General features: G+C 39.3%; 1 protein-coding gene and 1 non-coding gene across 2 annotated transcripts in view; both read right to left on the reverse strand.

The window, feature by feature from the left end:
- Window positions 1–4,156: 4,156 nt before the first annotated feature.
- Window positions 4,157–24,933, reverse strand: part of Nup155 (nucleoporin 155) — a 52,179-nt gene continuing 31,402 nt past the window's right edge. Inside the window, exons 21-35 of the mRNA XM_032898804.1 lie at window positions 24,143–24,240; window positions 22,434–22,564; window positions 20,574–20,765; window positions 19,531–19,669; window positions 18,561–18,696; window positions 17,014–17,167; window positions 16,708–16,812; window positions 15,822–15,976; window positions 14,225–14,354; window positions 13,260–13,373; window positions 12,201–12,321; window positions 11,548–11,658; window positions 7,841–7,977; window positions 6,130–6,236; window positions 4,157–5,437 (exon numbers count right to left, since the gene is read on the reverse strand). Coding sequence (XP_032754695.1) covers window positions 5,299–5,437; window positions 6,130–6,236; window positions 7,841–7,977; window positions 11,548–11,658; window positions 12,201–12,321; window positions 13,260–13,373; window positions 14,225–14,354; window positions 15,822–15,976; window positions 16,708–16,812; window positions 17,014–17,167; window positions 18,561–18,696; window positions 19,531–19,669; window positions 20,574–20,765; window positions 22,434–22,564; window positions 24,143–24,240 — 1,969 coding nt within the window. The 3' untranslated portion in view covers window positions 4,157–5,298. The remainder of the gene's footprint in view (window positions 5,438–6,129; window positions 6,237–7,840; window positions 7,978–11,547; window positions 11,659–12,200; window positions 12,322–13,259; window positions 13,374–14,224; window positions 14,355–15,821; window positions 15,977–16,707; window positions 16,813–17,013; window positions 17,168–18,560; window positions 18,697–19,530; window positions 19,670–20,573; window positions 20,766–22,433; window positions 22,565–24,142; window positions 24,241–24,933) is intronic.
- On the reverse strand, window positions 14,733–14,837 carry LOC116897498. Its single transcript, XR_004387519.1, has one exon. It is a non-coding gene; the product is annotated as a small nucleolar RNA SNORA14 (small nucleolar RNA).

Consider the following 24,933-nt stretch of genomic DNA (forward strand, 5'->3'; position numbering starts at 1 on the left):
CTATTTGTCTGCAAACTTCATGAAGTCATTACTTTTAATAGCTGAGTAGTACTTAATCATGTAAATGGATCACATGTATTCATTCTTCTGTTGAGGAACATCTAAACTCAACACAACTGGAAAATCTAGATGAAATGGGGGACTTTCTGGACAGACACCAGCATTTTTCTTATTCCCCTATCTTACATTTCATCTGCCGTTATTTGCACTGGTTGAAAATTCATTATCCAGAATCTAAGTGTTGGCAAAGGCAAAGACATTCTTTTTTTTTCTTTTTTTTTTTTTTTTTTTTCGAGACTGAGGACTGAACCCAGGGCCTTGCGCTTGCCTGAGCAGCGCTCTACCACTGAGCTAAATCCCCAACCCGGCAAAGACATTATGTTGTTATATCACTAAATTTTTCTTCCTTGTGATTTTATCTGTTACAGATGTCATAAATTTATAGGGCTAAGTTCCATTATTTCCTCCTCAGCTTGCTGAGAATTTGATTAAGCTTCTTGGGGTGGTCTTGTACATCCAGCTCTGGTTTATATTTCTTGAATCTGTAGGCTTGCAGTTTTCATAAAACATAGGAAGTGGTCTTGCAGGTGGATAGACTCTTACATGCCTGGCATCCTGTTTTCTGGCAAAGTAAATTTTTTTTAGTAATATATGGTTGTGTGAAAATTCTGAGTCCATGACTAGAAATAGGTAAATCTGAGAGCCCTTCGTAGGTCATTTTCTGTTAATTACACTTCTAGAGAATTGCTAACACAGTAACAGTACCCACATTCTTCCAGGAGTTATAGGGCAAAGAGACTAAGAATAAACAAAAAAAGTACAGCTCATTATGTTTATGCTAGTAATCCTAGCATGTGGAACACAAAGGAAGTTTTGTGTCAGATATCTGAATGAATGAGGTCTAAGCATGAGGAAAGCCAGACATTAACTTTTCAGGGTTTGCTTGGTTTGGTTTTTGGGAAGGTGTTTCTCTGTGTAGCCCTGACTGTCCTAGGACTCATTCTGTAGACTGGGTTGGCCTCAGACTCACAGGGATGTATGTGCCTGCCTCTGCCTCCTGAGTGCTGGGACTAAAGGTGTGTGTTACTGCTGCCCAGCCAGCTTTTCAGTTTTGTGCTTAAGTCAAGATTTTCGTTACATTTATTGTTAATCCTCTAATCCTCACATGTCACTCTATTATTTCTTCTAAGGGCATAATAAAGAAAGGGGTCAAACTAATGTATGGAAGAACTAGGTTTCGAAGTGACACCAGAATAAACACTCAAGCTTTGAAACAGTAAAATAATTGGACATATATGGGGATAACAGGAAACAGACTCGTTTAGAAGTTGATGACTAATATATTTTGAAGGAGGGAAGATGTTCAAGATGATATCATATTCCTAATTTACAAAACCAGATAGTAAGGACTGAGGTAGACTAAAGGAGCAAAACAGAGGGCAGAGCACAGAGAGAAAGAAATACACATTTAGGCCTGGTCAGGCCTCCAGAGAGCTTCAGAATTCAATCAAGTGTTGGTTGGAGTGTTATTATCAGGATCCTGGATCCTACATAGTAGGATTAATTTAAAATACAAAAATCATGGTAACTGTGAGATATTTTTTTTTTTCTTTTTTCTTTTTTTCGGAGCTGGGGACCAAACCCAGGGCCTTGCACTTGCTAGGCAAGCGCTCTACCACTGAGCTAAATCCCCAACCCCGAGATATTTAATTTCAAATATGCTGTATTGTGTTATAGTAATGATTTAAAATGAGAAAGTAAAACCAGTGCCAGTTAACATCTACTACCTGAAGAAAAATAAAGCGACTTAGAAACCGTGTTAGTTCTTACAAAATTAGTTTTAAGAGACTTATAATTATCTTCAACCACTTCACTTAATAGATAGGGAAAACCAAACTCTGAAGAGTTTTAGTAGAGAACTCAAAAGTATAAAAAGTTTTATTATAAAGCTAATTTAAGAAAAGCTATTAATAGAAACTATTAAAGAAAACACTAGTCTCTTTTAAAAACCTCAGATTTGGGGTTTTGGTTAATTTATTTGTTATGACTATGTCATCACTAGTGAAGGAGGGGGGCAACATGGACATACAAAATATCCTAAGGAAGAGAATAAACAATCTGTGATAGACTTCTGAGATTAAACTATAAAACATAAAGAGAAGCTTATGTAATTCCATGTTCAATGAAGAAGTGACTAGTTAACAATTAACCTGTCAAACACATATTAAATGCAAATCAGGCTAATATTGTGTATCTTGCATACACACAGTTTGTCTCTTCCCTAACCATTCCTCCATACTGAAACTATCTAAAAACACATCATGATCAACACCTTCGGTGGCCCACCTGTCTACAATAAATGTACTCTTCTAAGGTGTTCTACCAATGAATCATGCATTGCCTGTATGTATGCAATACTTACAGCATAAAGACAGTGTACTGACCAAAGCTGAACAATGTACACTTACATAGTGGATAATATGCTAGAATGCTGCCATTGTTACATCTGACCACTGACTTCCAGGTTTAGCTCCCTTTGGAGTTTCAAATCAGACATCTGAATGGATAGGCTATTTAGACGATTTCATTAGATGAATGTTCAAGTTTCAGCAACAATGGACTAGCAGTGTCTTTTCTTTTAGGAAGGCCATTGCAAACATTAGCTGTGGAACTAAAATTCTTATGCTCCCTGTAAGTGTGCTATAAGAATAAAGGGGAGTGTGTTCGGATGTCTGTCAATTACATCCTTGTTGACACAGTATCCTGCGGATCTATTAAGACACTATGCATGTATGTATGTATAGCCATATCTCTATTTTCAGTACTCCTGCCTAAACATCCTAAATACAGTGATTAGATGCAAGAGCTACCTCACCCAGATGACTAAGTATATGTAACACACATATAAATTCGTAAATGCGCTTACAACAGAACTGGAGACAGTGTCATCTATTTCTAGCACAAATGGATCCACATCTAAATTAAAGCATTTAAATAAGACCTTCATTTAAAATAAGCAGGGCAAAATTTTAAATGCATAAAACCATTAATATAACAAATTCATTCATTTTATAGACTACAAAGTTGCTTAAGATGAAAAAACTGAAAAATATGAGGTAGTGACACCCAATCAGCGTTATTTTGACCTTTTATAAAATATACATTCAAAGACTAAGTGAAAGTGGAGCTGAATTCTAAGGTATCGTGGAAAAGAAATCCGTAATCTCAGGAAAGGTAAAAGTAGAAATATATTCAAGATATATTTACAGAACTGCCCAGTTTCTATCATTGAAACAAACAGAAGAGAATACTCCCAATAGCATAGATAAGAGTGGAAGCAGGGTACGGTGGCACATGCTTGGATTTCTAGTACTTCGAAGTCTGAGGCAGGAGGATCAGACTGTGTTTGCAGCTAGCCTGGGCTATATGGTGAGACCTTGCCAAACAAAGGGGTGGCATCTGAGGACTGGGAACATAACTCAGTGGATGAGGTGCTCACCGTAGGGAGCTCTAGGTTTAACCCTGCACCACAAGTAGTAGGCACTGGGAAGCATGCTACAGTCTCAGCACTCAGTGGTAAGGCCGGAGACTGAAATTCAACTACTCTAGGCAGTTAGAGTTTGACAATAGCCTAGGCTATGTCAACATCTGTTGCAAAAATAAAATAACTAAGAAGTAGAAAGCAGTTTTTTTTCCTTTTTGGTTAGCCTTAGTAATTCTCAGTCTTTCCTTTTGTCTTTGATAATAATGTGGAACATTTAAGTTTAGTTAGCTCTTCTGACATTTTAAAGAGAATCCATGGGTTGAGGCTAATGCCTTCAGTGGAAGTGCACTTACCTGCTTAGCAGAAAAACTCTATTCAACTCACAAAAAAACACTGATTACTAACAATGTTGCTTCATATAGCAAGTCTTGGATAAAACTTGTGTTGTGGTTATTGGTAAAAAAGGAGGTTGGAAAAAGCAAATTATGCTTTTTCCTTCTATATGGAGGGAACTCATCCATATAGAAAACAGAAGATATGGGGTTGGGGATTTAGCTCAGTGGTAGGCGCTTGCCTAGGAAAGCGCAAGGCCCTGGGTTCAGTCCCCAGCTCAAAAAAAAAGAACAAAAAAAAAAAAAAAGAAAAAAGAAAAGAAAAAAACAGAAGATATCTGAGACCCAGGATTTTTTTTGTAACACATTTTGGATGCTGCTGCTGTTGCGGGCTTGAGAGGCATACAGTTTGACAGTGAGGATTCTAAGGAAACAGTCACTGTATAGCCATGGTTGAACTGTAACTCAATATGTAGACCAGACTGGCTGTGAACTCTGAGGCACCCCCGACCCCCTGGGTGTCCCAATTGATTAAAGGTGAGCCCCACCACAGCTGGATGATCATGAAGGTTTTTAAGTACAAACAAGTGTTACAAGTTTATCACATGCTCAAACAATCTTGGATATACATACACATCCTGCACACACATATATAAATGTATACATAAAATTTAATGTACATATTTATGGTAAGAGGGAGAGAAAAAAAAGGATGAGAGAACAGAAAGGGCCGTAATTGATAAAATTAGTGGTTCAGGAGATTTCTTTTTTTCTTTTTTTTTTTGGAGCTGAGGACTGAACCCAGGGCCTTGAGCTTGCTAGGCAAGCGCTCTACCACTGAGCTAAATTCCCAACCCCAGGAGATTTCTTAAAAAATAACTTAAAATGAATAATTAAGGACTGTTATAGAATCTAACACTATGGGAGAAGACCAGCCTATACGGTGTTTTTATTTTTTAAGACAAGGCTTCACTATGTAGCCCTTGGCCTGGAAATTTCAGTGAGTTCTAGAGATCCACCTGCCACTGCTTCCCCAAGTACTGGATTCAAAGGCAAGTGTCATCGAACCTGGCATGGCCTACAAGTTTTAATACTAACATAAACCTGGAGATAAATAATACAAATGCAAAATTGTTACCATTAGTAAAATTCAAAATCTTTTGTGTGTTAGAATCATACATAATCTTATTTCAGATTTTTATAAACTGATGTGTTTGTGTGTAGTACTGACTTTTTACATATTATACAAACATTTTACCACTGAGCTACATATCTGGGCCCAAGTTATCAATTAAAAAAAAAAAAAAAACAACTAGTCATAAAAAACAAATCATTCAGCAAATGCACTATTTGTAGATAACTACCATTCATTAAAAAAAAAAAATGCCTACCAAAATTCTTAGATACAACACCTGATTTCTGGACCCATCCGAGCTTTTATTTTACAGACCAAAACGCAAGCAAGAAAATATACTACAGTAATTAATGGAGCCGTTCCAACTTCGCTTGGAGAGATTTAAAATTCCCAGTGATGGCTTGTACTGCCACCGAAGAACTCATTGACTGAAGTTCAACCAGATAACCACAGACGGCATCCAGGCAGAGATTTGTAAACCTTCTCCTGTAATGAGAAAGATGCCACGTCACTCGTTTACTTGTTCAGTATTTATTCATTTATGTGTGTGAGTGCTTTGCCTGCATGTATGTATGTGCACCATGTACCTGTCCAATACCCGCAGAAGCTAGAAGAGGATACCAGATACCCTGCAACTGTTGTTAGGAATTCCTAAGCTGCTATATGGTTGCTGGGACGTGAACTCAGCAACTCTGCAAAAGCAGAAAGTGTTCGTAATCACTGAGTCTGCTTGCAAACAGAAAGGGAACTTGGCAAGGTCATCTACCTCCTAAGCACCATTCTCCATCTGAAGACTGTTAGCCCAGGGGGCAGTACAGGAGCATTCCTGTTAAAAATGGCTACATTTGCTCAGGTTTTTAAAGACTACCTTGAAATCATACCACAAATGTAGAACTGAAACGTCTCAGTCCTATGTCATAATACCAAAAGCAAAGGAACACACAGTATAAATTGTTTTCACTTTAGAAAATCTAGCATCACGGCTGAAAACTTTCTGCCCTTTCATGAATGCTAACAGTTAGGTTAGCTCTCAAATAGTTACTGCTAATGTACGACACTCATTCCCTAGTGCTCCTCCGTAATGTCTACAGCGTTCCATATCCATTCCCAACCCTTCACCCAGGTGCTTACTAGAAATGATTACAACGTTTTCACATGCAATATTTAATTATAGTTACCTCTCACAATTTAAAACTAGGCTAGGATTCTCAACATATCTTGTCAACAGTACATGGATACAATCCAAAAGGTGCAGTGGGCTTTTCACTCTGTTCCAGAATGGATCCTAGGAAAGAAAAAAAAAATGTGTATATGTATCCATCGACACAGTTTCTCTGACAACTTATCAAATGCGTGTGTGTATTTTTCCTAATTATTTATGTTGACTAAAGTCTTTGGAGTCCACATACTCAGCATTAGAAGCTGAATGTGGTGGTGGTGGTGCATGTCCTTACTCCCTACACCCTGGAGGCAGAGACAAGCAGACCTCTGTGAGATCACTCCAACTTCTAGATCAGCCAAAGCTACACAGAGAGACCCTATTTCAAAATTCCCCCCCAAGACCCCAGATATGTAGTTTCCAAATTATATACTAGATTAAGGTCAATATTTGAAACAGAGACCAGATTTGTGAGATGGGCTTAGTGGTGCACACCTTTAATCCCAACACTTGGGAGGCAGAGGCAGAGGCAGGCAAATCTCTGTGAGAGCAAGGCCAGCCTGGTCTATAAAGTGAGTTCTAAGACTGCTAGAGCTAAGCTAGGGCTGCATAGCAAGACCCTGTATCGAGAAAACAACAACAACAACAACAAAAAACAAACAAAAAAACCCTCAAAAGTTGAAAAAAAGAAAAAGAAAAAACACTATACTATACTTAAAAAAAAAAAGGAATTGATTTATCATTACAGCATATAATATGAAACTAAAGAAAAAACACTACTTCTATCAACTGTGGCCCACTTTCCTTTGAATGTATGCAGTATGGATATAAAGCAAAAAAAGTTACAGAACCTTAATCTGTTCTTACCCAAATGATAGAACATGCTGATGAGTATCTCCAGCCTTGTCTTTTAGTCATGTAAGATGAAGCACTGTTTTCACTATGGTCTAATTACAAGGCTCAGCTGAGTTATCACTGAACACGGCAAGATGCCTTGGAGGACACTGTTACAAGGCAGTGTTGTGTCACACCATGCGCTTAGGAAGATTAGGTAGGAGGACCCCCCCAAGTTCAAGGTCAACTTGGACAATAAAAGGCAAGAGCCTGTCTCCGGGAACCAAAAGGCACTGACAGCTACCATTATTGTTGCAAGTGCTCACTGACCACCTCTCTCATATCATACAGCACAGTGAGACAGGCTGTCTCACTGAACGCAGTCAGACGGCCCCAGGACGCACCTCACATAAACACACACCATTGCATTTAGTCTTTATAAGGTCCGGAGACTGACACTTGGGATAAAAAGCACTTTATTGGCTGAGTATCTCCCTATCCCGTACAGAAGATTTTTAAAAATGAGGTTACATGTATAAATGTGCTGTTATTTTGTGTGCTTAAAGCAAGTAGCTGAGAATTATGGTCTGGTCGTACAGCACTTGTCAAATGTACAAGGCCGAGGGATTTGATCTCCAGAAAAAGTCCCTACTTTGGATTATCTATGAAGACATAAATAATTATGTTTACAAACATAAAATATTAGCACTTCATTTTAGTTATTATATACTGTAAAAACAACTCTCAGCTAAGAGTCCAAAGTTTATTTTCCTTGCACCATTGAAGCATGTCTCCACTGAAAACATTAACCTGAATGCTAGGATACCTATACACACAAAGACCTCACTCTGTATCTTGGAAAAATTAGTTACAGAAGATCATTTTGTTTTCCTTACCCTTGATTTGAAGAGCTGATCATAAACTTCTAGTAGCCTAGGTAAAGGCACACCAATTTCATTCATGGTCTGTATCACAAACCCCACATCCCAGTTTAAAGTACAAACTTGCTGCTCCAAGAACTGCACAATGAAATCTGGTGGGGAAAAGTCAGAAATAAGAATTATTAAAAGATTCATTTTTACAGGTTTTTTGTTTTTTGTTTTTGGTTTTTTTTTCAGAGCTGGGGACCGAACCCAGGGCCTTGCGCTTGCTAGGCAAGCGCTCTACCACTAAGCTAAATCCCCAACCCCTAAAAGATTCATTTTTATTGCTGAATGATATGAGTGCTTTACTATATATACACGCATATATACTATATGTATAGTTGGTGTTAGTGGAGGCCAGAAATGGGCATCGCATCTCCCAGAACTGCAGTTACACATCTTTTTGAGCACTCATATGGATGCTGGGAACTGAATCAGGTCCTTGGCAAGAACAGTTGTTCTTACTGCTAAGCCAGCTATCAAGTCCCAGAAATTTGGACTCAACTCTTGATGCAGCAAACTGTCCAATAGATGAGTAGTGTCAATGGCAATCTGAAAATGAATTTCAAACATATTTGAAGGCCAGTGAGGTAGGTCATTTGGGAAAATGTTTCTCTTTAAAGCATCGAAACATGATTTGACACCATAAAAAAAATTCTAGATATGAAAAATCTCCTGAAGTTATACTGGGTCAGGTTATGTACAGATGTTAAGAGAAAATAATGAAATCTGAAAAATGTGGAGAGTCATTTCACTAGTGGAGAAGACTTGATAAGAGTAATATCTCTACTTAAGGAGTATCTATATATTCAACAGTCTGCTGTAAAGGACTATTCCACCCTGATTTTTTTTTTTTTCTTCTTTTTTTCAGAGCTGGGGACCAAACCCAGGGCCTTGCGCTTGCTCGGCAAGCGCTCTACCACTGAGCTAAATCCCCAACCCCCCACCCCGATTTTAAAATACATTTTTAATACTCTATCCTTCATGTACTTAATGTTTTTTGAGGCAGGGTCTACATAAAGCCATATACAGGTAGGCCTCAAAAATCTCGATAGAACTTCAAATGCTTGATCGTCTTGTCACGTCCTCTTGCTTGCTGGGATTACAGGCAGATATCAAACATATGGCCTTCAAATATGTTTGAAATTCATTTTCAGATTGCCATTGACACTACTCATCTATTAGTAAAGCAATTGGACAGTTTGCTGCATCAAGAGTTGAGTCTAAATTTCTGGTACTTGATAGCTGGCTTAGCAGTAAGAACAACTGTTTTTGCCAAGGACCTGAGTTCAGTTCCCAGCATCCATATGGGTGCTCAAAAAGATGTGTAACTGCAGTTCTAGGAGATGTGGTTTAGTTCTTTATATTTGTTACTTTATAGTTTTATAAATATAAATCTATAATAATTATAGAATAAATTTATAATTATGATACTTGAAATTTGAAAACCATGTAAACATCCACAGACAAGTGATGTCAATGAAAAAAATAACAAAAGAACACCCAGACTTATGCTTACTGTAGAATGCCTGCCTGCTTGCCTGCTGCCTGCCTGCCTATCTTTGAGGTAGGGTCTCTATACGGCTGTCCCGAAACTGTTTAGACCAGTCTGTCCCTGCCTCCCAAGTTCTGGGATTAAAAGTGTGTGCTACATGTTAGAGCAAATATTAAGATTTCCTCTCTTTTCTTTTAAAGTTGGGGGTCTCACTATGAAACCTTGGCTGAACCAGAACTTGTTATATAAACCAGGCTGACCTTTAGCTATTAGAATGTTGCCCATCTCTACTTCTTGGATCTGTGTAAAGTCTTGTGGGATTTGTTAAATCATTGAACCTCTACTACCCTAAACTCTTAAGACTCTCAATCAAAGCCAATGTCCCTTAAGTAGTCCCAATGTAACTATTTTCACATACTTATCAAAAAATCCAAAGAATACATAAACCCACTTGTTAATGTTACCTGTATATAATATGCATGAGTTTATGTGTACCATGTTTGTTTAAGAGCTCACACAGGCCGGAAGAGGGCTTTGTTCCCCTGCAACTGGAGTTACAGCTCTTTATGAATATTTATTATGTGGGTGTTGGGAACCAAAGCTGTGTCCTCTGAAAGAGCATCAAGCGCTCCTGCGCAGCCACTGTCCCTCATTTCTCCACACTGAAGTGGCGTGGACACAATGCAGCTTTAAACACCTCTGACAATATTTGGGATGGTCTAAGTCTGAATGTTCATTTCAAAAACAGCAAAAGATTTAGGGATGATATATAATTTAGTGTTGCTACCTTAACATGTACAAGGCCTTGGGCTGAACACCAAGCAAGGGACAGACTAAATAGGTGACTTAATATGCAATTATAAATATTTTTCCGGGCTGCAGAGATGGCTCAGTGGTTAAGAGCACTGACTGTTCTTCCAGAGTTCAAATCCCAGAAACCACGTGGTGGCTGACAGCCATCTGTAATGAGATATGATGCCTTCTTCTGGTGTGTCTGAAGACAGCTACAGTGTATTATACATAATACATAAATCTTTAAAAAGGTAATTTTTCCCCATTTCTCTATATTTTTAATAATATATGCACTCAGTATCCTACCCCATAGTGACACTTTTGTTGCAGTTACTGTTTCATAGCAGAGAAAACTATGAGTTATCAATAGGCTACAACAATCACGGAACTCAGCATATTTGGTCTAGAGGCAAGCTCATATAATTAAACTTTTAGCTTATGTGTTCCTTTAAAAAAAATAAAAGCCAGCAAGCTAATACACATCTGTGATCCCAGACCCCAAGAAGGTGAGGTTGAAAAACCCATGTTTAAGTCCAGCTTGGACTACATAGCTAGAACCTATTTCAAAAAGCACATAAATATGTGCACATAAAAGAACATGGATTCACATCCAAGACTCACATACACGGAAAGGAAAAGGAAAAGGAAAAGGAAAAGGAAAGGAAAGGAAAGAGGGAAGAGTGAGGAAAAGGGGTAAGATGAAGGAAGATCAGGTACTCATAGGCTGGGGCAAGAACATCCTGGGTTTGAGGTCAATATGGGCTTCAGAGCAAAATGCTGCCACACAGAGATAGACACACAGACACACCTTCCACCACTGTCACTTTAATGCCACAGAGAACAGCTCAAATTACTACTGACACACAAAACCACCAGCCATTTTTATTTTTTTTAATTTTTTTTAAAGACTTATTTATTATATATAAGTACACTGCAGCTGTCTTCAGACACACCAGAAGAGGGCATAAGATCTCATTACAGATGGTTGTGAGCCACCATGTGGTTGCTGGGATTTGAACTCAGGACCTCAGGAAGAGCAGTTGGTGCTCTTAACCCCTGAGCCATTTCTCCAGCTCCCATTTTTATTTTTTATTTGATACTTGCATCAGTTTTCTAACAGGATAATCACTTAAACTATATTGTTTATCAGTAAACATAATTCCAAAAAATGATATAGAAACTTGAAAAACTACTTATGGGAAAATTTCATAACCAAGTGTTCATTAACAAATTCTGTCATCCTTCAGGGATTTTTTTCCTGGAGAGTCAGGATTCAAACTACTGACTAAACAGTAAATAGATGAATTAGGAAAGAGAAACTCTACAGGCCAATAAAGTTTTCCCACTGAGAAAAACTATTAAACAAAACTAAGACAGCAAGGTCACTACTTACCCAGAGGGAAAAATCGAGGTGTGCCAGCATAGATTTTGCCAAGGAGAACAAGCTTGAGGCTAAGAGCATGCATTCGATCTGATGAACTCAATGTTACGCTATCACTCAATTCTGGAAGAGAGGTTTCACATTTTAAATGTGAAATGTTTACATTGGCTACTTAATTGTTAAAGATGCAAAATATTTCAGGACCTATATCTGCATAGATGTAATTAGCAGATTCTGTGCTTCTGAGTTTCTGACACACATGTCACTGGTTACTGGCACTGGTTACAAGATTTTGAGTGAGGGGGGTTGGGGATTTAGCTCAGTGGTAGAGCGCTTGCCTAGGAAGCGCAAGGCCCTGGGTTCGGCCCCAGCAAAAAAAAAAAAAAAAAACAAAAAAAAAAAAAAAAAAAAAAAAAAAAGAAGATTTTGAGTGAGGTGTATAAGTTAATTATGATGTGGCATACATCAAATAAACTATATACACTATCACAAATATTCCCCAGGGTCACACTGTACAATCACCTGTCCACTGTATGCACACGGCCTCCATATCCTTTCTAGTAGGTATATATAGCCCATTGCCATAAGCCCTACATATATCAGTGACTGCCACCAACTTGTATTCTAAAAACTATACAGTAACATATCTATAACTGAACACTTACCTTTCTCTATGATATCTTGCCAAAGTGTGTGTACCAATATGGGATCTGAATAACCAGCACAATGAATGATTGCAAGTTTACATTCTGCAAGTTTAAATGGATCAGCAAATTCTCCATAAAGCTGTGGGAAGAAATTCAAAAATTAAATATTCAACATTCAGTGTTTAGAGATTAACAGTGAAGTATACCTTTAAAAACAATTAAGTATTTTATCTAAAGTATAAAGTATATGTTACAAGTTGAGTAGCCATTTACAGAATATTTAGAAAGAAGCATTTTAAAATATGAGTACACACACATAAGATACATTGGGGATGGGACCCCAGTTTACATGTAAAATTTGCATGTTTCACATATACTATACATGTAGTCCAAGGGAAATTTTATACACAATTACTAGCAACACCAGGTATTCTGATAGTAACTCATCACAGAAGATCATATGTGGAATTTTCCACTTGAAGTGTTGTACCAGTACTCAAAGTTTTGGTTTTGGAACTTTAGGAAGCTGCTTCATGTCCTAGAATTAGCGGGAAATACTGGGTGACAGTGGCGCATGCCTTTAATCCCAGCACTTGGAAGGCACAGGCAGGCAGATCTGGGAATTTGAGGCCAACGTGGTCTACAAGGCAAGTTCCAGTACAACCAACACTACATAGAGAAATCATGTACAAAGCACTTGGAACCATGTACAAGAGTGTCTACAGAAGACACTGTAAGAACCATGCAGAGGGAAAGATGTTCAATTAGAAAATACCGAATCAAAACTTTACCTATAAAAACAACTGCAACAACAGAAAAGCCTACTGGTTGTAACAGGGCTCACATGAGGCTAACAAGTGGCTATGGTGACTGGTCTGGCAGGAGCAGCTCGGCCTTTTCTAGGAGTCATACTACAGTCATGTGCAGCAGTTGGGACCTATCAGGCCAGGGACAGGCTGCAGGCTGTCAAAGAGAATTCATGTAGGAGGCTGTCCCATGCAGCAAGCAAATCTCAATCCCCCCCCCACACACACACACATAATTTCTATCACAGGAATTTCCATGGATTTCTATTACCTTAGTAATGTCCATGAGCTCAGAATCCAGCTGAGAAATTGCATCCTGCACTGAAGAATGATGGGAGTACTGCCTTTGTAGTGTCTCTTGTATCTGAAGTTGGATCCTAGCAACCTAGTTTCAACAGAAAATAATACAATGTATTAATATCTTTATAATACTGAACAGGTACTTGAAACAATAATCCCTCCTCTGAAAGTTTAAGTTTGCTAAAGTGAGAGAGTATACTAATACTACAGACTTATATTGCAAGAGACTATCCTCTTAAGGTAACGAATGCCATAGGACGTGAGCTGTGACAAGGAACATTGCTCCCTAAAGTCACTGCCATAAGTAACCCAGTGATCACAGACAGACAAATGTCTAGGCTGGATCGCCAGCTGATAATGCCATTGGGCCTAAGTCATGCCAGAAGTGAGAAAAGAAGTCAAACATTTTATGTCAGGGCTGTAGTTTGCTAAGAGTAATGGTCATCTTGTAAGGTTTATCCTTTCTTTCTCCTCGAGACAAAGCAAACCTGCTTGGGGATTGTAGCATCAGAAAACAGATTCTGGGTTCCTAACATGAACAGGAGAAGGAAAGCCAGCAGGACATTTGCCTAATTTTTGTAATAAAAAAGATCTTTCATTGAGAAGAATTTTAAAATCTCAGTTAAAGCGGCTCAGTCTACTCCTTACATTTACTCAGATCCCAGGGTACATAAATGCCACACCATCCAACTGCGGCTAATCAGTTGAGAAAATGAGAAACAAAAATTGTGGATAAGCTAAAGAAGAATCTTCCAAATTACGCCCGGATGTCCCAAACACTGTTCCCTTAACATTTACCTCCTAGCATAGCAATGAGCGCACGTTCATAAGCATATTAACTCATTTAGAATTAATAACGACTTCAGCAGAACTCGAGTCATGGGTATGAGTAGACAGTAGTGTAACTGTGACAAGGCCTAAGTACCTAGTACTTACTTCCATTTTCTCTTCCAGTTCATGTAGGAATTCACCATCTGCAGCTATGGATGAAATGGCAGTGGAACTTTTCGCACTAAGAATGGCTCGAGCAATGTATTCTAGTCGCTGCTGCAGTGAAATTTCTGTGCTAGGAAGGAAAATCTGTAATTTTAGCTGCAGTTTAAGATCTTAAAATTCAAATATATCAAGAAAGACTACTATTTTAAGACGAGAACACAAAAGACTTTTAAAGAAATACAAGCTATTGTTATTATCATTATCATCATTATTATTATCAGTGGTCACGTGAGGAGGTAGGAGAGTCAGAGGAAAAGGCAGTGAGGGATTCAAGGCTTTGACAAACAGCAACCGAGAAAAGTAGCTGCAGCAGGGAAGTGATTTCTTCATTAAGAAGTGCACAATCTCATAAAGGAGGTAACACTGTCCCTAGCATGTCTTCAGGTGAATGAGCTTTCCTGTAGGCTACACTCATGGACAGATGACTGACAGACCAACTGGATGAAAACCATGGTGCAGGTATGAAGTAAGACTGAGGAGCGCAGCCCCTTGGACTCCCCCACTCTTTGTCTAGCATCCACTCACATGGATTAACTCTTAATAGAGGACATTTCCTGTCACACACTAGTGTGTAATATTTAATCTTAGGAGCAGGTCAGAATGTCATGACTTTCTTGGCCAGAGAAAGAAACAACTTTTCCTCAATGGGACCCAACAGAGTCCTGACACCATCTTTAATGGTCTCCCAGGACTTCTTTAACACGCCTTAAGCAGCTGGGATCCAAGACTCCTCCAAGAGATAGGATGGAACTGCAGATGCATGAAACTGTCTCAGTGAGAAACAAACAAGCTGATTCAACTGGGAACCTCTCCGATCAATCAGTGTTAACTCACCCTTTGCAGGGTGCTGACAAGATAGCTCAGCAGACACAGGCACTTCCCACCTCGTAACTCAAGTCTGACTCAGGGTGGAAAGAGAGACTGACCACCTCAGGTTGTCTGACCTTCACTCGAGGTGTGTGGCACCTATGCACCCAAGCTGACACGCAAATGAATACAAAAGAAAATAGATGGCAAACCCAGGTCTAATCTGCATCAGAGAAAAACTAGTCTCCTTTCTTTTCAAGGCCTGACTGCCAGGGGTGCTGCACTCCTTTAATTGCTCATCCTTAGAAGTTACACATAAAGTTCTCTGTGCATTTAGGAACTCTGTTGCTAAAAGAGATTTTCTTTTCTCCCCCTGTAGTCACTATCTACTCCCCAATTAAACTAAACATTTTCTTCTTAATTTTTAATTTTTAAATATGAGCACGCTGTCAATGACACACCAGTAGAGGGCATCAGACGCCATTATGGATGGTTGTGAGCCACCATGTGGTTGTTGGAAACTGATCTCAGAACTTCTAGAAGAGCAGCCAGTGCTCTTAACCGCTGAGCCATCTCTCCAGCCCCCTAAACTAAACATTTTTAGAGTAAATAAATAAAGGCCTAAAGAGATGTCTCAGCATCCAAGTCAGGTGGCTCACAAAGGCCCACAGCTAACGCACGCATGCGCACACACGCTCACACAGGACTCTTTGAGACCGTCCTCCCTCACCTGTGCATGTCGGCCAGCTTGGACAGGACCCGAGCAGCACTGCTGAAACTCCTGTTCTTCTCATAATACCTCCAGAGTAAATCCATATAGCGAACTCGGTTTTGATCCACTTTGGCCATTCGGACAAGATGTGGCTCAAGAAATGGAGATGCAATCTAGAAACGCAGTCACAGAAAATGTTTGCCATCACCTTGGTGCTTTTAAAGTAGAAACCAGTGTTTTTATGTGTTTGTGTGTGAGCCTTGCTTTTTGAAAATACGGAAAACCGAATCCAACATCAATAGGTAAAGTAGAAAATGTACTCACACAAGTGATTTTTGTTACAATAATTAATGAAGAACTTTCTGTAACACACTAATAAAAGATAGATTTGCTGTAAAATTCTAATAGAAAAAAAAATCTTTGGCCGGGTGTGATGGAACATGACTTTAATCTCAGCACTCAGGAAGCAGAGGCTTACGGATCTCTGTGAGTTTGAGTGAAGCTAGATCAAGTTCCAGCACCCAATGACTTAAAGACAGAGCCTAATTCCTAATCCAAAGATTTCTACCCAATAATGCTACTATTCAAAGCAGCCTCTAAACAACATTAAAACAGTGTATTCTGCTTCTTAGAAAAGAAAATTATGGGGTTGGGGATTTAGCTCAGCGGTAGAGCGCTTGCCTAGCAAGCGCAAGGCCCTGGGTTCAGTCCCCAGCTCCGAAAAAAAGAAAAAAGAAAAAAAAAAAGAAAGAAAGAAAGAAAAGAAAATTATATAGTTAGCCATATGCTAACACCTAATGTTATACAGGATAAAAAACTAATTTCGTATATCTACAAAAACTATTGTTATACAATTTGGAAATATAAATTGACATGAACTATATTGCACAAACACTATTTTTACCTGTAGCAGTTTATCTGCAAGGTCAGCTTGGATTAGCCAGTTATAGAGAGCAATACTGAAGAGCTCATCCTTGGATCGCTGAGCCAGTTTAAGCATTTGTTCAAACTAAAATAAAGAAAACAGTGAAATTAGTATGGCTAAAGGCTTACTTGCTTGACATAAACCCCACTCCCTCCCCCGCCTCAGGGCAAGGAAACAAGTGTATCAGTAATCAGAGCAGCCGCCATTCCCAGTGACCTCGCCCCCACTTCCTGCAGCACTTTCCAGCCCAGCACGCCTCCAGAGTGGATCATGCCTGCTCCTTACGTGATGTCCTGCCTCTTCATTGCTCAGCATGTTGGGATCGGATGACAACACTGGAGGACCAGGCTTTTTGGGTACACTAGGAGACTGAGGAGCTGCCTTACTTTGATTTACCAGTTCTTGAAGAGTGTCCGTAATGCACTTGTAACTGTTTAACCTGAAAGAGAAAAGGGTCAATCACACTGTTTAACTAGAACATATCTTTCTCATCTTCTATCAGGCCAGGATACAACAATCAAACTGACAGACAGATACTCATTATGATATCTGCCTCTAAATCTAACACTCAGAGGTCAAGGCAGCATTGAGTTTGAAGCTTGCTTGGACTTGGAGCTCAGGCCCCGCTACACTCCCAGATGACTAGGGTTCAATTTCCAGCACCTCTGAGGCAGAATAAAAGATATCAGACACAAAAAATGATGCACACACATGCAGGTAAAACACCTATATACATAAAATAATGATGATGGTGATAAAATTTAAATCAAATCACCCTATATCCTCTATCCTCCCTCAAAAAAAAAAAAAAAAAAAAATCAATATTTTTTTCCAAGGATCTGAAAACCATTTGGTTAAACAACAAGAATTTGTAAAATTAGTATATCTTTAAATCTTTACAGATTTTTGGCCATTTAAAAGACTTTTCATTTTGAAAAAAACGAAAACAAAAAAAACCCCAACAAACTTATTTTCACCTGGAACAGGTATGAGGGGAGCCAGTTTTGCTCTCAAAACAGAGATCTCAAAAACTACAATAAGTAAAATAAATAAATAGATAAAAGGAAGACAATCCCACAGGTACTGAACCAAAATCATTTATACGGGACAGGTGTGGTGATACATGGTTTTAATCCCAGGATTTGTGAGGAACGGAGAAACTGATCACTGACTTTGAGGTCAGATTGGTTTATAAAGATTTCTAGACTGAGCAAGGATACACATTTCAAAAAAACAAAAACTAGCCAAACCATTTTGAAGGTTGAGATGGCAGTTCAGAAGAGGAAACTGGCTGCCCTGCAAGCATGAGGACCTGGGTTCAGTTTTCCAGGACCCATGCAGAAAGAACGGGGTGGCTATCTCTGTCTGTGCTAGCAGCTCCAGAACTGCGGGGACCAAGGACTAAGGACCTGCTGAGTGCCAGCCTGAATGCAGCTTTAGTGAGAATCCCTGTAAAGGAGCAGGTCGGAGAGTGACAGAACACAGGTCACCTCGTGTCTTCACCTGACGTCCAAGCATGCATGTAAGTACACATGTGCACATAGCACAAGTATAAACACACAAAACACTTGTAAGTGCTTTCTCAATTTTCAGAAGGCTAAAATCTTACGTATAGGCTAGAAATTATAACCTGGATCCAGGACTTGATAAAAACCCAGTTCTTTTTTTTTCCCCCTCCCCCAAAAACCCAGTTCTTTTTAACTGAGAACAGAGTTAAATTTTATAAGGGTTATACTTGAAAAGTTCTTTTCCTATATTATCGATAAAGATTTTATACAAAGAGAGATCTGTCTCTTAAAATCCCAACAATCAGCCCAGGGTTGAGGACTCACCTCTCTTGGAAAGTCTGAAGACCAACCACATCCTCTTCCGGTTCCCCATGCTTATAGAAATGGAGTCCAAGACCCTGAGGATCTTTCTTCTCCGCAGCAGTAAGAGACAGTTCCACCACACCCTCATAAAAGCGCACTGATGGGAAAGACAAAGGCCAAGGGCTCAGAGCTGACTACTAAGCTGCACATGTTTTCCTTAGCAGGCATAGAAAGGAACCAAGAATGGAATGCTGTATTTCTATTAAACATTGTTATTCTGGTAATGGCATTGAAAATATTTCTGATGTGATTATGGAAAGAAGGGTCTATTCTGGCTAGAAAGCACATATTTTTCTTGGAAAAAACCTTTATATATAAAACAACAAACAAGTATCAGAGAGAAAACTTGTAATTTAAATCTGTGCTGATAGTTATAGTTTTTACTTTTAAAGTTAGACAAAAATGTGAGGCATTTAAAAATTAAGTATACTTTAGTAGTGTGGCTTAAAAAGAACTGAAACTCAAACTATATTAGCCAGAAACAGGAACATGTATACAATCTCAGGCTTTGGAGGGGGAGGCAGAAAGATCAGAGGCTGAAGGCTATCTGTGACTACAAGGAGATCAGTTCATGGCCAGCCTGAGGTACATGGAAGACTGTCTCAAAAAATAAACGAGCACTGTCTCACATGCACAGAGGCTAGTTTACTCTCCAGGATGAAAAGGAAAAAATAAATGAAAGCAACCTCACAATTCAAAGTATCACTGCGGTCACAGACGCTAGAAAACCGGCCTCTGAGCAGAGTCTCTAGATCACTGTGCTGTGTTCACACATGGCCTTGTGTCCTCTGAGCAGAGTCTCTGGATCACTGTGCTGTGTTCACACATGGCCTTGTGTCCTCTGAGCAGAGTCTCTAGATCACTGTGCTGTGTTCACACATGGCCTTGTGTCCTCTGAGTTAAAGAAGACAAAGAAGGATTTGGTTCTCACCTTGCCTATACTGAGCACACACACTGGGAAGGTCTACTTGGTTGCTGATTTTCTGGTACTCCTTCAGAGACTCCCTTAACATCCTCTCTCTCTCACTCTTATTCTGAACTTGCCGGGAACGCTGAAGAAGCTCATTTGCCTAAAGAGAGGACACAAGTGTAAACAGAGACAAAACCAAGCAGGCAGACGGTGCTGTCCGTATGTTTTAGCAGATCTGTCTAAATGTACATGTGGCTTATTATCATTATAAATAAAAATTCTACAAACTTACTTCTTACTTTTAGGCAGAAAAGATTTTGACCAAAATAATCCTAGCTAGTCTTTCCCAGAGAGCCTTGTCTGGGAATGTTCTTGCCTAGTCAATACATTATTGGTCAGCAGGCAGATCATCATGTGACACTTAATTTTTTTTTCACCTGTAGGAAAGGATCAATAAGAATTGCCTCATTAACTTTGATTCACTCCAAATTTTACTTAACGTTTTAGTGACTTTCCTTACTTTTTAAGGAAGGAAACAAACTCCAATTTTCTTAATTACTAAATTAAGTGATTTTTCCTAAATTGCTAACTTTGACCTTTTTAGACTTTATGTGTGTGGGTGTTTTGCTTGCATGTATGTCTGTGTAGCATGATCCTGATGCTCATGGATGTCAGGGCAGGGCAGCAGAACCCTTGGGACTGGTTTTACAGACAATACTAGCTGCCATATGGGTGGTGGTAGTTGAACCTGGGTCCTCTGGATAAACAGTCAGTGCTCTTAACCACAGAGCCCAAATCACTACTGTCCAGTCCTATATGCTTTGTCTTAAACCATGGCCAACACGTACTGCCAAAGAGAGTCAATATGTAACACTTAAAGGAGTATGCATGTATTTTTAAAAAACCATGTATTTCAACCCATGTCTCAGTTGAGGATTCTGACACTGTAACACATTAAGAACTGATCCTGAGGTGATATGAGGAAAGACCATCATGATTCTCCATTCCCACTCATCATTATGAAACCACACATATAAAAACACTTAAGAAGCAGGGACACAAACCTTGGAACAAACTGCATCATCTGTGCTATACAGAAGCGGACAGGTGTCCTGCAGATGTAAACTAATGCCATCTACAGCAGCATTGTCTCTGATGTAGCAGTTGATGAGAGAAGCAATTAGTGCTCCAGTGACCTCTTTGTCCCTGATTACCAGATCCTTAAAGGTAGTGATCTTCAGCTGCTCTTGAAATTCCTAGAGAGAGAAAACCTTTCATCAAAATCAAAGAATACTTTATTTCCTCACAAAGTAAAATTTGTTTGTTTTTTGGGACAGGGCCTCATGAGGTAGCACTTGTGGCCTAGAACTTACTATGTAGATATGGCTGGCCTTAAACATAAATCCACCTGCCTAGAATCCCAAATGTTAGCATTAAAGTTATGAGCCACCATGCTGAAATTTCATTTGTAATAAAAGACTCTATCAAGAGACTCTAATTTAAATAAGAATAGGGATGGGGTTTGCTTCCTAGCACTGACAAAGAAAATACACCAAACACTGACACAGCTCTGCAAAAAAGCTGCAATAAAATCATATAAGGATGCAGTTAGCCTCTAGAAGGTTTAATTCAAACCTCTGGCTTTATGTATGAGAAAAGTTAGATCAAGGCAGAGTCAGCACTAGTATCAGGACACTTTGGTCATTGGGAAGAACCTTCACTAGGCTACATGTAAACCTCTGGCTGGCCACGTGTGGTTTGTCAGCACCTGGAGGTTCAGGCAGGCAGACCTCTGTGAGATGGAGGCCAGCCTGGAGAACACCCTTAAGTTCCGGATAGTCAGAGCAACATAGTGAGATCCTGTCTCATGATCAGACAAAAAGAATCTTGTGCTTTGTTTTTCCTTCTTCCTTTTTCTTTTCTTTTCTTTTTTTTTTTGGAGCTAGGGACCGAACCCAGGGCCTTGCGCTTGCTAGGCAAGCGCTCTACCACTGAGCTAAATCCCCAACCCCGCTTTGTTTTTCCTAAATAATGTTGCAATTCCAGAATTAGATGCATGAATTTGACCTGCATTTTACACAAACGCTCTTGCTAAGATATAGCTCTAAAGTGTAGGGTTATTTATAGTCTAGTAAGTATTTTTATAGTGATAGATGTTTTTTTTAAATTTCAACAAAAATATCTACAAAATAGTGCAAGTTTTGGAGGAAATATCTAATTTGCATTCCTTGAGCACATAATTAGTAATGGAAGGCAAGGAAGGTTTGGAGACAGATCACAAACGACACAGAGGCTATGAAGTTCCTACCCTAAGTTTATAATCCAATAAAATCCAAAACATCCTACCTGGAATGGAAAATAAGATGGCTTTCATCAACTAAATAGAAGAGCTTCACATTTTAAAAAGGGGAAAACAAAAGTTTATGTAAAAAAAATCAAGGAAGACTAAACAACATCCCTAGCCACTCTCTGGCCACTGGGAAAGAGAACTGGAGATCAGTTTTTCACTTTGAAACTGTAGGGACTGGATAGGCCGCTCAGCAGTCAGGAGTAGAGGCTGCTCTTACAGAGGACCCAGGCTCAATTCCCAGCATGCACATGGAAGATCACAGCACAAGGGTACCTGATGGCTTCTTTGGGCACCACCAGGCAGGCATTTCATGCTCTTACAAAAATATAGGCAGAACACACACATGCATCAATATTGTATTTCATTTATTTATTTAGTTTGCGATGGAGTTATCCCTACACAGCCCTGGCTGACCTGGAGCTAATTCATTATATATACCAAGCTGGCCTACAATTTAGAAAGATCCGCCGCCTCAAAGGCATGTGCCACAACATACATACAACACACATAAACTTAAAAAAGAAATAAGCATTTTGAGTATTAAATAACCCTGAAGGACAAAAAGTCACCTCACCTTTTGAAGTTCTCCTACAATGACAGTAAACTGATGTTCACAAAGGAGTTTCCACAAAGCCAGAGCCTGGTACGATTTTCTAACTAGCTGTTGGATTGCCTGAAGTGAAATCTTCTCACTCAGTTGAGCCTCTAATGACAAAATACAATTATGATATTTTATCAAATGACACAAGGCAAATTGCTTCTTCACGTCAAATACAGCATAGCTAAGAGTGACATCCCCATGTCTCTCCTGCCTCCACTGCAGACAACGGGGGCATTCATTCATGTTTTCGTTCCCATGAAATACACTAGCATAAATACACATGAAAACATTTGCATATGCAAATTCATTTGCATTTGACAAGGAAAATAAAAAAACTGTAGTGTCTGTGTCTCATTTCTTAAGAATGCCACATCCAACAGTCCCACCCAATGGACATTCAGACTGCACCCAGCAGTGCCACTAAAACAATAGCTTAGAGGGCCTTGTAGAAGGTACCCCCAAATTCCCCAGGACTGAGTTTCTCAAACCTTGCATAACATATCCTAGAACATTATTAAATTAATTCAGTCAGTCATAATAACTGGCCTTATCTTATAAGTAAGCAGAATACATCAAAAGGGATAAAAATGGATAAGTGTTATACAGTGTGTGTATATATATACAAACACACACAAGACTGTTATTCAATCTTAGACCAGAAATTCTAACATATGCTACAGCATGGTTAGATGAGGAAAACAGTATGCTAATGAAGTAAGCCAGTAACACAATGAAAACGCAGTGCTTATGCCAAGTAACCAGAGTTAAATAGACAGAAGATGAAAAGTAGCCAGTGGGTGCTGTGAGCTGACGACAGGGAAAATAGGAGTTCTGTGTTAAGGTTACACAGCGCTTCACTATGGAATAATGAAAAAGTTCAATAAACAGATGCTGGCAATAGTCACACAACAACGTGAATATAATGAATTGTATACTTGAGCTTGGGGGCCCAAACCCGAGTATTCCCTAGTGATGGGTTCAGAGATAGGGACATCAGTTCCTCACCTGGGTACCCACTGGTGACCCTACAAAGTTCAGTGGACGGGCCCAGCCCAATAATCACCCAGATGGACTAAAGGATTACACCAGAAAAGTCAAGTCACGAAGTTGAGAAAGGCATGGGTGTGTGTGGGAGGTTGGACTGTTGTGGAGATGAGGGGGACAGGATGGAGGGAGAGAGTAACCAGAATGTATATGAATGTTAAAAACTAAAAGTCAACTGTAAGGTATAGATATATTACCACGATGAAAAAAAATAATCAAATAAGAGTGCAACATGGGGGCTGGAGAGGTGGCTCAGTGGTTAGGAGCACTGGCTGCTCTCCCAGAGGTCCTGAGTTCAATTCCCAGCAACCACATGGTGGCTCACAACCATCATCTGTAATGAGATCTGGTGCCCTCTTCTGGTGTGTCGAAAGACAGCGACAGTGTACTCATATATAATAAATGAATAAATCTTTAAAAAGAGTGCATCATGCTTTCTGGAGGCAAAGGGGCAAAAATCTTAGGTTGAAAAAATGGAAAGAAACAATTTCCATGCCGCTCAATTTTCCCAATCATAAAGATGGCACTTTAATTAAAAGGAAAAAGAAAAACAAACAAACAAAAAAACCCTGTGTTTTCAAACTCTCCATTGGTGGGGCCCGTCACATATGTGTAGGTGGTCACAAGAAAGCAGTTACCATGAAACTTCCTCTGCAGCTCCTGTTGCATTTGCTGGGTGTTTCCATTCTCGGGACGCATGACTCCAAGCAGCCTCTGCTGCACTTTGGCAGTGGTACTGAAGCAGAGATGACAGTGAGCGTGAGGTTTACCGGGGCTCAGAGCAGACGCTACAAAGTACAGGTGCGCACAGCACTGTGTTTTCTTGCAATTAAATTTCACACAGCCCACGCATTGGTACTTAAATGAGATATGAGCAATTACTAAGCTTCTGTGACTTGAAGGTCAATCTATACATTCAGCAAGTTTAAACACATTTTATTTCTAAAACATTATCTGAAAATATTGCTTGCTGACAAAACTTTCTTAAGTGCTGTGGCTGGATGCACAGATCATCAAATATGCCAATACGATAGAGAAAAGCATGTGTTTGAAGACTGCAATGCTCCAGAAATTCACTGGAAATAATAAAAGCCAGCAAGCAGGATTCACCTCAAGCACTAATAACCTGAACACTTCACAGTAGTCTTTTGAAGTATCTCATTAATATTTAAGACAAATTGTCAGAACCTTGGCACGATTTAGTGTCAGGTTGTCATTCTGACTGACAACCATAAGACAGTGATGAATACTCCACCAGCGCTGGGTCTGGCTAATTAACTCAAGAGTTTCTTCATAGGATTGTGAGACCATATCACAAGTGATGGTCACCATGAAAAAGGAAAAAAACAGTGTGTGGATTTATAATATGGCTAGAAAGAAAATTTTAAGACTGAATAGATGCTTTTAAAAAATAACACATTGGGGCAGG

This window comes from Rattus rattus, chromosome 3 (assembly GCF_011064425.1).
Source record: "Rattus rattus isolate New Zealand chromosome 3, Rrattus_CSIRO_v1, whole genome shotgun sequence".
Taxonomy (NCBI): Eukaryota; Metazoa; Chordata; class Mammalia; order Rodentia; family Muridae; genus Rattus; species Rattus rattus.